The following is a 14,604-nucleotide window of genomic DNA, read 5'->3' as shown; positions in this document are numbered from 1 at the left end:
ACACAAATCATAAGTATATCTGTCCACATAGTTTATTGTATTTTTAAAAATGTTTTCAGAGCTGGAGAGATGGTTCAGTGGTTAAAAGCATTGGTTGAGCTTCCAGATGATCTGGGTTTGATTCCCAACATCCACATGATAACTCCAGTTCCAGGAAGCAGTATGCTCATTTCTAACTTCTACTGACCCTGCATAAATAGGGTATATAAACATGCATATAGGCTACACCCATGCTTGTTAAATGTTTTCTCAATAGTCTATGTTCCTTTCTGGTTGTTTTCTGTTTTTATGGTCATTTGAAAAGATTCTAGTTGATTTTTTTCTTTCGAATTTCCTTAAAGAAATTATTGATCAAAAGTAATAAAGCATGAGGTAGAATCTGCTTAGGAATACTTAGTGTTCTGTTTGAAATTCTATTAAGATTTATATAGGAGCCAGGGATAGGTCCCTGAGTAGTATAGTAGAGATTTCCTAAAGTAGGTGATTAAAAGTTCTGTTACTTGATTGGAGAAAAGAAAGATTACTTAGAATATTAAATATGTAAGGGGAAGTATACATTAGTTCTATTATTGGTACTTGTTTGAATAGGAAAGAATAGTAGTATTAAGTTGATAAAATTATTAGATAATAAGCTAGGAATACAATTGGACTTCTAAGGATTTAATTTGTGAGACATGGTTGGAGGGAGCCCAAGTTGCCATTATTTTTGTTAAAGCTGACATTTTTATCAGAAAGCTAAAAGTGTTCATAGTTTGTTAACAGGAAATAATTTTAATGAGGTGTAAAGCAAACTCTTACCCAGATTCATAAGAACAAAGTGAATCATACCAATATTTGGAAGCAGAGTTACATATGTTTTTGCTTTTATCTTGTGTTATATGCATGTTAGCATAAAATTCTATTTTTTTTTATATTAAGTGATGTTTTAATTGTTGGAACCACAAAAATAAACTAAATAGTCTATGTTGGAATCACTCAGAGTATTGTACTTGTGACAGCATGAATTCACTTGTGACCAGAAGGTCTCCATGGATGTTTCCCTCCCCTCATTATCTTTTAGGACTTAACTTTGACTTCCTTAGTGGAGTCTTCCTTGACCGCCCAGCCAAGTGAGGTCTCTACTCCATAACACAGCGCACTGTTGCCAGGTTAGCCGGCTCTGGTAGCAGCTCACAGTTCTTCATAGCTCTTCTCAAAGCTACAGTTCAGATTGGTGATTCTGAAGGCACCATAAGCTCCCAGGGCAGAGCCCGCTTGCTTAGTTGTTTTATTCCATTGTCTCCTCATTGTCCAGTGAGGGGCTTGTCCCATAGCAGGTTTGCATGGAGAAGGGATAGTCATGGGTTGTATTCAGTATAGCTTCCCATTTTCAGTCACGTGGACGTCAGCCCTGCCGCTCATACTCGTCCTCCCTCCCTCTCTCTCCCTCATTCCTTTATCTGCTGGTCTTGGTCTTATGAGTCCAAGTTGGCCTGAACTTCTGATCCCCCTGCTTTCGAGTTTCAGGTCCTGGGATTACAGGCACTCACCATCTCACCCAGCTGTTTTCTTGTTGTGTATTTTCACTAGTGGATATTCTCCTGCCCATTACAGAGAGTGACATTTTCCTTACTTCTTTGTTGTGGGGTCAGCTAGTGGAAGAATTTAGGCAGTACTGTTTGATGGATCAGAGAACTGAGGTCTGCTGCCTTCTACACTGGGAAAGATGCCTTACCTCTCTTGCCTTAATTTCCTCAAGGTATAAAGCTCTAAGCCTGCCACCCTCGGGGCGTTGTGAGGACAAGGTGGTTACTGGAGACAAGAGAGCAAGCCATTCGTCCAGGAGTGACTCTTGTCTGTATTTACTACCTGTGACTATTGATAGGCACACCTTAGATTTTCAGTTGCTTGTATTTTTCCATTTTCTAAATGGAACAAAATTCTGTTTTTGTGATAAATACAAGTCGGAACTAAATGCAGTCAGTTGTCTTGATATTTTGAAGGAGTTGATTCCAGGCCCCAGGTCCTTTGTGGATGGCCAGGCTCCATGGTTTGTTCAAGTTGCTTATATAAAATTGTATATAATTTGCTTACAACCTTGGTTTCTTTTCCCATGTACTTTAAGTCATCTCTGTATTACTTAACAAGAGCTAATGCAATTGGCGAGTGCCTTGTAATGAGTTGTTACATCTTGTTTGTGGAAGGGACTGTGCATGTTTTGCATACATGTGTTTGTTCTGAATACACTTGTTTATTGAAAGCGGTAATGGAAAGTGGTGACATTGCTTTGCTTTCTGTTTTGGAACTGAAGCTAGAGTGGAGTGAATGGGTTGACTCAATTTATGGAATTAAGAGAACTTAGTCAAATGAATGTTATAAAGCCTTTTTGTATTTAACAAGTACTTGTGCTAGACGGCAGGATAGACTTGTTTTTGGATGTCAAAGACTGTTGTTCTTACTTCCTTACCACAGGTGCACAGATGGACTTTTTTGTAATCTTTCTCTCTGCTCTAGTAACAACTTATTATTTTACTTTTTACTGTTTACTATTTTAGTAACAAGTTATTCGTTTTACTTTTAACTGATTACCAACTTTGAACTGATTTCCTGTTTTCTAGCCTTATTTACAATGATGACAAAGTACCCTTTGAAAAATATATCTAGTCCTGATACTCCCCTGCTTGATGCACATTATAGATCATCATATTTTGTCATTTTTCACATCATTGCTTTATACTGTAAATTAGTGTGCAGACTACTTGCTACTTGGTAACTATTCTAGTTTGCCTCAGGACTCAACTGTAGCTAGTTTGTATTTAAGTGGACAATGTTTTAGGGTATATTGGCAGAGTTTGAATTAATATGCATCTTTTAACTTCCACAACTGTGTATGTGATCATGTACATTTCTTATCTGTATTTTTTAGTATGAAGCAGAAAACTTGTTTTTTGCTGTTGTAGGTTCTCTTCTGATCTAAAGGTCTGGGCTTTTTGTTGTCGCTTTTTAATTTGCATTAGACTGGAAGTTCTTAGAAGAATGGTTACATGAAACCATAGTAAACCTAGATCCTGCCAAATATTCAATAACTTTCAATTTTAACTTAAAGTAAAGAAAATGTAGCAGAAATACTGATAAGTTTTAAATTTCTAGGATCATTATATGAGGATTGATGACATGGTTTATAGTGTTTTAGATGTTTGAGATTTTCATGTTAAAAGATAAAAGTAGAACCCAGAAATTCTCTGTTTTGGATTGTGAAATTATAATATTTATTACTAGATAAAGAATTTTCTAGGAATAATTTCCTTAAAAAGTTCTTACTTAATTTAAGCTAAATAAGTAATTTATGTGGTTATTGGCTTCATAAAGCCAAACCTTTTTTCTGAACAATAGTTTTAGCTGATGTCATATAATTTTAGCTGAAGATCAGTGATAGTAAACTTGTTTGTTACACTTTGACTTTCTAGAAGCTTTCCCAAATTACCATCTTTTAATTTTGTATAGCAAAATGGCATATATGATATTAGGAACCAGTGTATAATATGTTTGTTTTGCAATTAGGTCTTATTACTGTAGAAATTCAAATTCTTTTGTAAGATTGGAGGTGGACCAGGTAGTTGTAAATGGTGGGTGGGGAACCATTGATGCATGACAGTTATTGCCTATGCCTATGTCTTCTCTTATTGCTTATGTTTACACAGATTTTAATTATTGAATGCTTATGTTTACACAGATTTTAATTATTGAATGATTTAATAGAAAAGGAATTTGGGAAGAAGAATAGTACTTAAGATTTTCTGATTTTCAGTGCCTAAAATGCAGTTGTTGATATATGGACATAACTCATTTTTTTATATTACAAGTTGAGTTATTATTTATAGGATTATTTCTATCAATGTGTCTATTCTAATTTCAAGGGTTCTGATGATTGTCTTGTGAAAATCTGGGCCACAGACGATGGAAGATTGCTAGCTACTTTAAGAGGACATGCTGCTGAAATATCAGACATGGCTGTTAACTATGAGAATACTATGATAGCAGCTGGAAGTTGTGATAAAATGATCCGTGTCTGGTGTCTTCGGACTTGTGCACCGTTGGCTGTTCTTCAGGGACACAGTGCATCCATTACATCACTACAGGTAATTGTTTTAAACCCTTTTAAACCTTTTTTGCTTAAAATTTAAATTTTAATTAGGTTTTATGAAGTCAGTTATGATGTAACTTTATCTAAGGTAAAACAGGAAAGTATTTCTGCTTTATGAATTGTATGGACTTGTGATGTAGTAGCAATCATGAATTTGATTCATTCTGTTTCTGGTTACTATTAGTTTCTATTAATTTGGGTTGTAGGGAGAGTTTTGTTATTTGGACTGTCTTTGTTCTTGTAAAGACTGTTTCCCCTGTGATTGCTTTTCAGTTCTCACCATTGTGCAGTGGCTCAAAGAGATACCTGTCTTCTACTGGGGCGGACGGCACTATTTGCTTTTGGCTTTGGGATGCTGGAACTCTTAAAATAAAGTCAGTTGCTATTTTATTTGATAAAATAAGTGTGTTTAATCATTGAAAGTTTAAAAGATAGTCCACAAAGGGAATATATTTACTTTTTTCTTTGAGTAAGTAAAAGAAATAAGCTTTTTCCACTAATGCCTTTCATTTTTATGCCTCACCATTTTTTTCATGCTTCAGTTTTTTTCCCCCTCATGCTTACTGATTTTAGTTATCTTTGTCTTGAGCCTAAGTTGTTTCTTTAAAGGATATATGTTTTTATTTATTTATATATGTCTTCCTTGTGCACACCGTATAATTTTGTCTCAGTAGCTTAATTTTGTGCTGAGAACATATTAGCATTGCTAATACTATTCTTTAGAATAATTTAAATTACATTACTGACTCTAAACATTAAATTTTATTTTAGATTTAGGGAAAGAGCTAAAGTTTCATTATGCTACGTTTAGATAACATGTTCTATGGTAGCACTTCAAAGTTTTGCTTTTGTTTTCTGTTAATGTCTTGGTTTGTAGAGGTGGAAAGATGGCTCAGCAATTAAGAACACTTATAATTCCAGTTCTGGGGAATCCAGTGCACAATTCTGACCTTCATAAGCATCAGGCATACATATGATAGTGGATATACATGATTAATAGGCAGAATACTCATGCAAATTAAGTACATCTATTTTTTTTTAATTTTTAGTTTTTTGAAAGACCAGGGTGGCAGAACAATTTCTTTTTTTCTCTCTTTCAAGGATGCTGAAGAAAAGCAAGGTTAAATGGTTTTCTTATAGCTAAAAACCATTTCTCAAAGTTGTTTCCAGGTAGTACCTTTGCTTTATGTGCCATTTTTTGGAAATAGGCTCTCACTATGTAACCCATGTTGGCCTGAACTAATGGGACCCAGGCTGGCCTCAGCTTTGAGTAGTCATCCTGCTTCAGCCTCCATTAGAGTTATTGTCATATTTGAAATCTATAATGTTACTTGATTTTTTTCAACATAGTTATATTAAACATGTCAAAGTTAATAGCCTAAAACATCTGCAGTGTAGTTATAACTAGTATAAATATAGTTGAATATAATCTATTATTTGAAGGAATTGTACTGTTAACATGGGTCATATTGCATTCAGATTTACTTTAGTATAAGGATAAATTCTTGTGTTGTGGAAGAATATTTTGTCATGTTGTATTAGAAGGTGAACAAGAACTCGGGAGATGGTCTAGTTGGTAAAGTGCTTGCTATGCAGGCGTGAGAACCTTAGTTTGGAGCCCCATCACACTGTCAAGAACTGGACATAGATGCACATCTCTTACCTCAGGGACCAGGAATAGTGCTGGGGCAGAGATAGGACGGTGACAGGGGCTTGCTGGCTATCCAAATCAGCCAATCTGTGAGATCTAATATACTAACAGATGTTGTCTCAAAAATGCGATGGAGTCATTGAGAAAGATGCATATTGTCAGCTTCTGGCTTCCACACACATACATTCATGAGTTGTATACCTGTTCATAGCCTCTCCCACCCAAACACATACAACTTTAGACAGGAAAAGTTATATAATATACATATAAACCACAGAGGTAACACCTATTTTACCAGTGCGTTCATTTTTATCATTAATTTATTATATAATTGTATGTTGCTATTCTATCTTATGAAATTTGTTGAAGTTAATTAAAAGTGGGTATAATTCACTTCTAAAATAATTTAGGATTGTTCAGTGTAGTAATTGATGTATGTATCAGAAAGTACTATGGAATTCATCTCTAGAATTTTACTTGTCTGCTGATAGTATTTTGATTTTGGCATTGTTTTTAGGAAGATAGCCATCTGTTACCTATTTAGTTTTTTTCTAAAATCAATTTTTAGATGGAATTACTTCTTGTGTTTCATTAAGACTTTTAAATGATTTTTTTTTTTAATTAAAGTCCAAGACCTACAAAATTTACAGAGCGCCCTCGACCTGGAGTTCAGATGATCTGTTCTTCATTCAGTGCTGGTATGATTGTTTACCCTTTTAATTTTCAACTTTAACTTGTGCATTAGAAAGAAATAAAATTAGGAAAATATTTTATTTTGTTCTAGAATATTGTTCTAACTAGTCTTCTGTAGTAGTATTTTAAATGGTTACCAGAAGATTTTATAACCTAAGTATTTAAAGTGAATTGATAATGAAAATTGGGTGAATAGATTGGTATGTAATGTTCCCAGTATCTGTTCCCCCAACCGTTTTTATCTACCCTTGTTCATTTGATAATTGTAGGTAGCGTATGGACTGAGGGTAAAGGACAGAAACACATGCTGCTGCCATCAAGACAATGTTTATTCTAGTTAGACCAAAACATAGACAAACATAGACTCTTCTTAGGTATTTTATTTTCATACTGTGAATTCATGCTCTTTTTCTAAAGCTACATTGTTGTTTTTAAGGCTCCATTAAGTGGATCATTCATCAAAAGTACTTAAAATGTTTCAGTGTCTATAACAATTTGATGTTGTGAGAGTATTGTTCTCGAGATGAATAAAATTGTCATACGAGCAGTGATTTTTTTTTAAGTAAAATATATATGCTATAGTATACTGACATAAGTGAATTTTGAGAACAGGCTTGTATTATTGTAGAGTTTGTGGGCACGTTACAGAGGTAGTTATAGAATAGGAGTTTGATAGGTGGGTAAGAGGTAAAAAGACTTAGCAAAGTTAATAGTATAATGTGGATTCACTTATAAAAGTGTGCTGTTGTTCTTCATAGGTGGAATGTTTTTGGCCACTGGAAGCACTGACCATATTATTCGAGTTTATTATTTTGGATCAGGTCAGCCAGAGAAAATATCAGAATTGGAGTTTCATACTGTGAGTATGGTGAAGGATCTAGATGGGTACAATCTTAACTGAATCAAGTTTGTATTCAGCTTTTGCTTTATTTTTTCTTTTTATACAGGACAAAGTTGATAGTATCCAGTTTTCCAATACTAGTAACAGGTAAAATATGTTTATCTAATTTAAATGCAACTTTAAAATTAGAAGATAAAGATAATTGTAGTCAGATTTCTAGTTGTGTAGAAGTTATTCATTCTCGAAGAAAAGAACATAACCTTCTTCCCCAGTATGCCATAGTGTTAGTTATTTGGATACTTTTCTAATAATAGGAGGATTTTCTTTTTGTTATTTGTTATTTTATTTTTGTTATTTGGGTGGGGGGTGGGCAACAGATTTTATTAACATGATAGAAGGAATAGACTTAAATTCTCTGACCTTTGGTCCAGGTGGACCTGTTGTCATCAACTTTGAGAGCAAAAATAAGCTCAAACTCTTGACTTCCAGTAAAGTTGTTTTGTTTTTTTATCCATACCTTTGTCTTTCCAATCTATCAGGAGAGAAGCCTTTGATTAAAAACTAGAAATTTATCACACTACATTTGAGACACTCCTAGATGTTAAAAGATGTTTTTCCGTAAATATTCTCCTATTCTGGATTTAAAAGAAAATAAAGCTTCTTCTTGGCATCTTGTATAGAACAGATCAAAGTCTTTGATACTGAGGAGCAATTTTTTTTTCATTGGAAAATAGTAATTCTGTTTGTTGTCTTTGATCATTTTGAGAGTTGTTTTTATTAGCTTGTTCATGACCTATTAAAATGGTCTTACAAGCTCATAAATTTTTGAGAGTTCTTAAATTCATAGAGATAGAACCATTTCTGTTTTATTGGAATATTTTGTAAATAAAAATGTCCTTTAAAAAGAGAATTTGGGGGGAAGTACATTTTGAGAAAGCTTCTGTGTTCCTTCCCTGCCATTGGTGGGACTGGACATTTGTTGTTGTTTTTACAGGTTTGTAAGTGGTAGTCGTGATGGGACAGCACGAATTTGGCAATTTAAACGAAGAGAATGGAAAAGCATTTTGTTAGATATGGCTACTCGTCCGGCAGGGTAAGAGATCAAGCTTGATTCATTTTATATAGATTATTTAATATTATAATGTTGCAGGTTGGAATGACATTTGCTTATAAAGGTGTATACCATGCTAAGGTGGTTACTTTTCTTCAGTAATTAGAGGTACTTTTGGAGGTGAACAGTGCTGATTTTTGCGAGCTGTCTGATTACCGTGATTATCAAGACCTGCTGAATTAGTTTTTTAGTTCAGTTTTATTAAGGATATAAAAAAGTTTGCAACCAAAGTATCTTATGCTTCATGTCTGGTTTGTGATTTAGAGTCTTGATCTCATGTATCATGTACTGGGTTGCTTTGAACTTTTTTTGTAGTCAGAGATAGGATTGCCACCTGCCTCCATCACTCCACCTGCTGTTGCTGTAATTACAGGCAGGTGGCACCACCCATGGTTTTATTGCTGTGCTGGGGATCTGCCCCCAAGACTTCCTGCGTGTTATTAAGCAAGTACCCTACCGACTAAGGCCCCTAAAAGGTTGACTTTTTATACCCAGTGGGTTTCTTCAGCCAAGAAAAGTTATAATACATGGTTGTAACTGTTGTTTTAGTTTTCTGTTTGATTGTTGCTCTCTACTTGTATTTATTTATAGTCTCAGTGGATGGGAGAACAGGGTAGTTAGGATACCGTGGTAGCAAGTAGAAGGTGGGACAATGAGCACCATGGCATAAAGATGGTAGACCATAGATAGATAATTACAGCAGTGGTTTTCCCTTAAGGTCACTCACTGTTCCTTATGGTTTATGGATGCTATAATCGTGGAAATCTTGGTTTTCCTAAATCCGTGCAATAATATCAGTTTAACTGTTTTCAATTATAATGATAACTACTCAATGAAAGCACATTTTACTTTTGTCTTGTATTTTAATAACATCAGTGTAAACAATAAACTTTTCCTTTTCAGCCAAAATCTTCAAGGGATAGAAGACAAAATCACAAAACTGAAAGTAACTATGGTAGCTTGGGATCGACATGACAATACAGTTATAACAGCAGTTAATAACATGACTCTGAAAGTTTGGAATTCTTACACTGGTCAGCTGATTCATGTACTAATGGTGAGAAACCGAACTTTTAGTATTACTGAGGCTGATTTTAGAATGTAGTCTAAATAGATAAAATAAAGCTGATAAGTTATCTAAAACCTCTTGCTTGTTTGGGTAACTGAACTTGATAGGTAACTGGGAATAATGTAAAAAATGCAAGCAGCATGACTTGGAAATGCTTGATGTGTTTGTTGTATAGGAAACATTAATTTTATTCTCGAGTATTAGTAATAATATCTAAACCATGGACAGTGCTATTATATTAGCATAGTCTGTTATTTTTTAGGCATGGTAAAGTTGAAGTTTTTGCCAATTTAATAATGATTTCTAGAAACATTGTCATTCTCTTGTATACTTTTATGTATTTATATCTGTTTTGCTACTTTTAAATATTTCAGGGTCATGAAGATGAGGTGTTTGTTCTTGAGCCACACCCATTTGATCCTAGAGTTCTCTTTTCTGCTGGTCATGATGGAAATGTGATAGTGTGGGATCTAGCAAGAGGAGTCAAAGTTCGATCTTATTTCAACATGGTAATTATATTTCTTGTTTAATACCTGTTAAAGATGTGGAAGATATTTTGACAGAGGTGTTCTGCATATCACAAGCGAAATCCATTTTAAAAGTTCATGCCTTATTTTGACTTTAAAGGTCTACAAATAAGGAATTATTTATTCTATATTGAGATACTAAACTTACAATTAGTTGTTCATTTTATAATGCCTGTGTATTCTGCTAAGTGGTTTACTTTTATCTGTGAAAGTTTGATCAGTAAGTCATGTAAATGAAGTTATGCAAAAGAAAATGTGTTTGAAAACCAGTGTGGGTAGATTATAAATAAATCTTTATGTTGCATTTTGATTGGCTTTTTTTTTTCTTTTTATTTATTTTTTTGTTTGTTTAATTGAAGCCAAAGAATTATGTAGTTCTTAATTTTGGTCAAATTGATAGTGTGCTAGATGTTTATTTTGGCTCCATGCCTTTTGCCTCCACACTGTGTTCTTATGTGCATTTTGCATATTTTTATTGAACATTTAAATTATTGGTTTGATTACATATATACATAGCTAACCAGTATTTGCCCTCCTTTCACCAGTGTATGAAATAAAAGGGGTTCTTTTGCAGTCATTTACTCTATAATTGAGATTCCAGTCAACAACCAGAGGAGAGATTTTTAACAGCAGAAATCTTTTATAAGTCATGATATAATTAGTGAACTAACAAAATCAGAATTGCCATATACTGTATATTTTAGTCATTTTCAGGCTGGGAATATAGCTGATGGTAGTACTTCCTCAACAAGTGCAAGGCCTGTAGGTTTTCATTCATTGGAGCCACACATGTCTACATGTGTCCTAGTTATTTGTGAGATATTTTGCTTATGAAGAGATAGAATGACAGTGAATGCTATTCTTGATTGATTATAATATTATAAAGAAATTTTATTAGTGAAGTGACTAACTTTGGCCTTCACTGTGGATGATCCTTAGTGTGGATAAGGTCAGAAATAAGAATTGTACAATTCCCATTTTTATGAAAATTACTATTTTGCTTAGTTGTTAGTGATGAATGGATTTCCTTTGTGATTATGTAGTTTTTTTTTTTTTTTAAGTAAAATTTTAAATGTGGTAGATTGTCTTTTTTCTATCTTCTTATCTCTGGAGTGCTCCTTTTCTAAACATCTCTGTTGAATAAGGAAGTTGATCGTTTTCCAGTTGGTCCTTAATTGTGACTGTACACACATTAGTCGTTCCACTTAGTAATTTATATTTCCAAAGAGCATTCTTACACTGCTCTAAAAAAATGAAGAATAATTTTTGGTAAATTAAACAACTGATTCTCAATTTTCCCTCATCAGGTAAGTTTGGAAAATAAACTAACACCCTTTCAGGGGACCTAAGGATTACAGCACTTTCATATTTACTGATTTTTCTGGTTCTGCTGTTACAGATTAGTTACATAACCAGGAATCTGATTTTTAAAATTCCTTTATTATTGTAAAATATATTTTTGAAGCAGTGTGTGGTGGTCCACCCTAGTACTCTTAGCACTTAGAAGATGAAATCATGAGGATAAAGAGTTGAGGGTCATTTTAGCTGCATAGTGAGCTCCAGGCTAGTCTGGACTATTTGAGACTACATGTTTTTAAGTTAAGAAGGAAAGACAAGGAAGTAGTTTCGTTTATTTAATTAAAGGTTCAGTTGAGGAGATTTTTCTGTTCTTTCTATCTGCAATAAATAGTAAAACCTAAGGGTGGTTTAAAATTTTTCCGTAATGATTATTAGTATCTTCAAACTGAGAAAAGCAAACTAAAAAAATTATCCTTGTTACATGGATACCTTTTGTCTCAGTAAAAACAAGATCATCTTTAATTTTAAATGTTTTTTTAGTGGTTTCTAGTTTTTAAATGATTTTTATTAGATTTCCGTATCCTTAGCAAACCCTACAAAAGTGCAGCTTTATGGAACCTTTCATAAAAAGGGTAATTTTTATTTCTGCTTCATGGAGAAAGTATTCATTACAAACTTTGCTCAGCTTTCCTTTGATCATATATTAAGTATTATATTTTCAGGTTTTATAAGACTATTACTAATGTATTCTTAATACTAAATATAATCAGGGTGGTTGCTGAGAAATTTTCAATATCATTGTGTAACAACTACCAGTTAATCCCAGCTAGTGATGTGTCTAGAATTGATAAAATTTAACAGTGATAAAATTCTGAGTGGCTCTTCTGTGATCTTCAAAATTTTTGTCAGTTATGTGACTACCATATGTCCTTTTTGGTCTTTTGTGTTCACTTCATTGCTCTTTTTTTTTTTTTTTTTTTTAATAGCCTGTGAAAGCGTCCAACACTTCTACTAAGATTTTAAAGACTTTAAATTTTAAGATTTTAAAAACTTTGGATGAAATAGCAGCTGATGGTCTTAATGTTCACTCATGCCATTGTTGAGTTGTGGCCTCAGTTTTTCCATTTGGCTTTGTGTAACTAATCAGAGTTGTTAAATACCACAAAGCTTTGATGAGTCCAAATGAAATCTCTGATGTTACATTGAATGTATGTATCATCCTAAATCACAGTTGAATTTAGTGAATTATTTGTCATATTTTTAGAATTTGAGAATGAATAATTCTCAGTACTGCAATTTAGTCTTAGAAATGCTGAATGCTTATATTAGTATTTGAAGAATTTCAGAAATTGAAGCTTATAAAATGAGTAAGTAAACTCGCCATTGCTCCAACAGCTAGAAAATAAGAAAGCAATGACTTTAAAAGAATTAACATTTAGATTATATACAAGATTATACAAGTACTTAAAAATAAGTGTTTAGGGATGGGACTGTAGCTCACATGCTGAAGTAAATGTTTACTTGACATGCCCAAGGTATTGGGCACAGTACTGTCACCGCAACAACAACCCCCCGTTATTGTTAAATATATTTTTAGAATCTTGTTTCAGCATTAGTCTCTGCTTTTTGAATAATTGGGTTCATGTCTAAATACATATATATTTGAAAGATAATGAAATTAATCTAAAAAGTAACTCAGTGTTATGGATAACTCATTATTTTCTTTACTTGGCCAATTAGCAAAATTAGAAGTCTGTTCTTAGAATCTTAAGTAATTAAAATCCTGTATTATTAAAGTTTTTCAAGTAAAAAGTTGAATTTTTCAATTTATATGCTTGAGATATAGTTGTTATTTTAATAAAACTTAAATAGCTGTATTAAGAGACAATATTTTAATAATCACCAATTCAAGTAAGCATTTTTTTCTGTTAAATTAAGACTTTTTCCAAAAGTTCTTGCTTTATTTTAGAACTATTTAAATTTGTGAACAAAACAAAAGGTTTGGGATTGAGAATTTCTACTTTGTTTTATGCTTAATAATTTGTAACTGATTTCACTTTGAAGTCGTATAACTGAATTCTCCTAGTGCTCGTGGTATTTCAGAAAATAATATTGGTGTTAACTTGTCTTGTTTTTATTACCAGCTCTTCTTTTCAGAGTACCTGAATGATAAAAACAGTTGTGAGGCAGGCTCTGGGTTTGTTTCTGTTAATTCTGAGATATACAAGAATATAATAAGTGATATGCTTGGTAAAGGGCTGAAACACATTGCTGTCAGCTCTTCTACTCTGTTGTCTCATGGCATTTATGGAAACAGCCTTCACTCCTTTCCTCCCTCACTGCTTTCCCATTTGTTCTCTTTTCTTCCTCTGGGGAAGAAAGAAACTTAGAGAATATTGTAAAAGAAATTAGCACATTCAGACATTATTCCTTAGAAAGATGCTCAGTTTCTAGAATTTGTACTTTATTCTTGTCTTCTAAGTTTTGAAACCATGTTAGTTCTTGATGTTTCAGCTTGAACAATTCTTGCATAATCTAAATAATCAAGGAAAGGTGCTGTATACTTGGGCAATTTATTAAAACATGTTGTGTATATTATGAACACTTGAAACAAATTGTGTATAGTTTTAGCAAGTCATGGTTTTGCTTGGCGTTGACATGAGTAAAATGTCTTTGTAGATGTTTTATTAGTTTTCTGAACTACAATGTCTAAATGCCAATTAAATGCTTAAAAGCAGCTTGTAGAAATAACTTGAAAATGTGTGCTATATATTCTCTGTACTAAAATTTATGTCATTCACAATCCTAGAAAGAAATAGGCAGGTTTGAAGTTTACTGAAAGCTTAAACAGTCCTTTAAAAAAATAAAAACAAAAGTTGGTTTGGGCCTTCCTTTTCCACTAAATTGTCAGACATTGTAACTAGAATTAAATTTGTGAATCGATTTTAATTTTAAAGACTTTAAGACTTCTTCACTTTTGCATTCTTTGTGCTAGTGTACATTAATATATAGGTTATACAAGCAATATATATTAAGTAATAAGTTAGCAGTGTTCAGAGTCGAATCTGGAGGCCCTGTGTTAGATTTTTCTTGTGTCTTTGTTGCTTCTGCTTTATCTAGTTTGCTGTTCACATCTCCTAGTCCTCACTGGTTTTTACTTTGTATTTTCTTGTTTTTGTCGGGATATTCAAAAGCTGTAGTTTGTTGCTTCTTACCTGGTTTTTATTTTAATTGAAAAAAATACAGTAAGTCTCATTAGCAAATGCTTTTTGTTTTATACTGAGTTTGAT

The 14,604-nt window shown here is 33.1% G+C and overlaps 1 protein-coding gene across 2 annotated transcripts in view; it reads left to right on the top strand.

The window, feature by feature from the left end:
• The window catches only part of Phip (pleckstrin homology domain interacting protein), a 119,631-nt gene that overhangs the window by 41,084 nt on the left and 63,943 nt on the right, over positions 1–14,604 (top strand). For both annotated transcript variants that reach the window (XM_050125019.1, XM_050125010.1), the window contains exons 8-15: positions 3,897–4,118; positions 4,397–4,497; positions 6,402–6,472; positions 7,226–7,326; positions 7,415–7,455; positions 8,303–8,401; positions 9,323–9,476; positions 9,863–9,997. In XM_050125019.1, coding sequence (XP_049980976.1) covers positions 3,897–4,118; positions 4,397–4,497; positions 6,402–6,472; positions 7,226–7,326; positions 7,415–7,455; positions 8,303–8,401; positions 9,323–9,476; positions 9,863–9,997 — 924 coding nt within the window. The remainder of the gene's footprint in view (positions 1–3,896; positions 4,119–4,396; positions 4,498–6,401; positions 6,473–7,225; positions 7,327–7,414; positions 7,456–8,302; positions 8,402–9,322; positions 9,477–9,862; positions 9,998–14,604) is intronic.

This window comes from Alexandromys fortis, unplaced genomic scaffold (genome assembly GCF_014885135.2).
Source record: "Alexandromys fortis isolate MF-2015 unplaced genomic scaffold, M_Fortis_MF-2015_v1.1 scaffold_22, whole genome shotgun sequence".
NCBI classification, from domain to species: Eukaryota; Metazoa; Chordata; class Mammalia; order Rodentia; family Cricetidae; genus Alexandromys; species Alexandromys fortis.
Note: the sequence above shows the minus strand (reverse complement) of the source record. Positions and strands in the feature narration are given on the sequence as shown.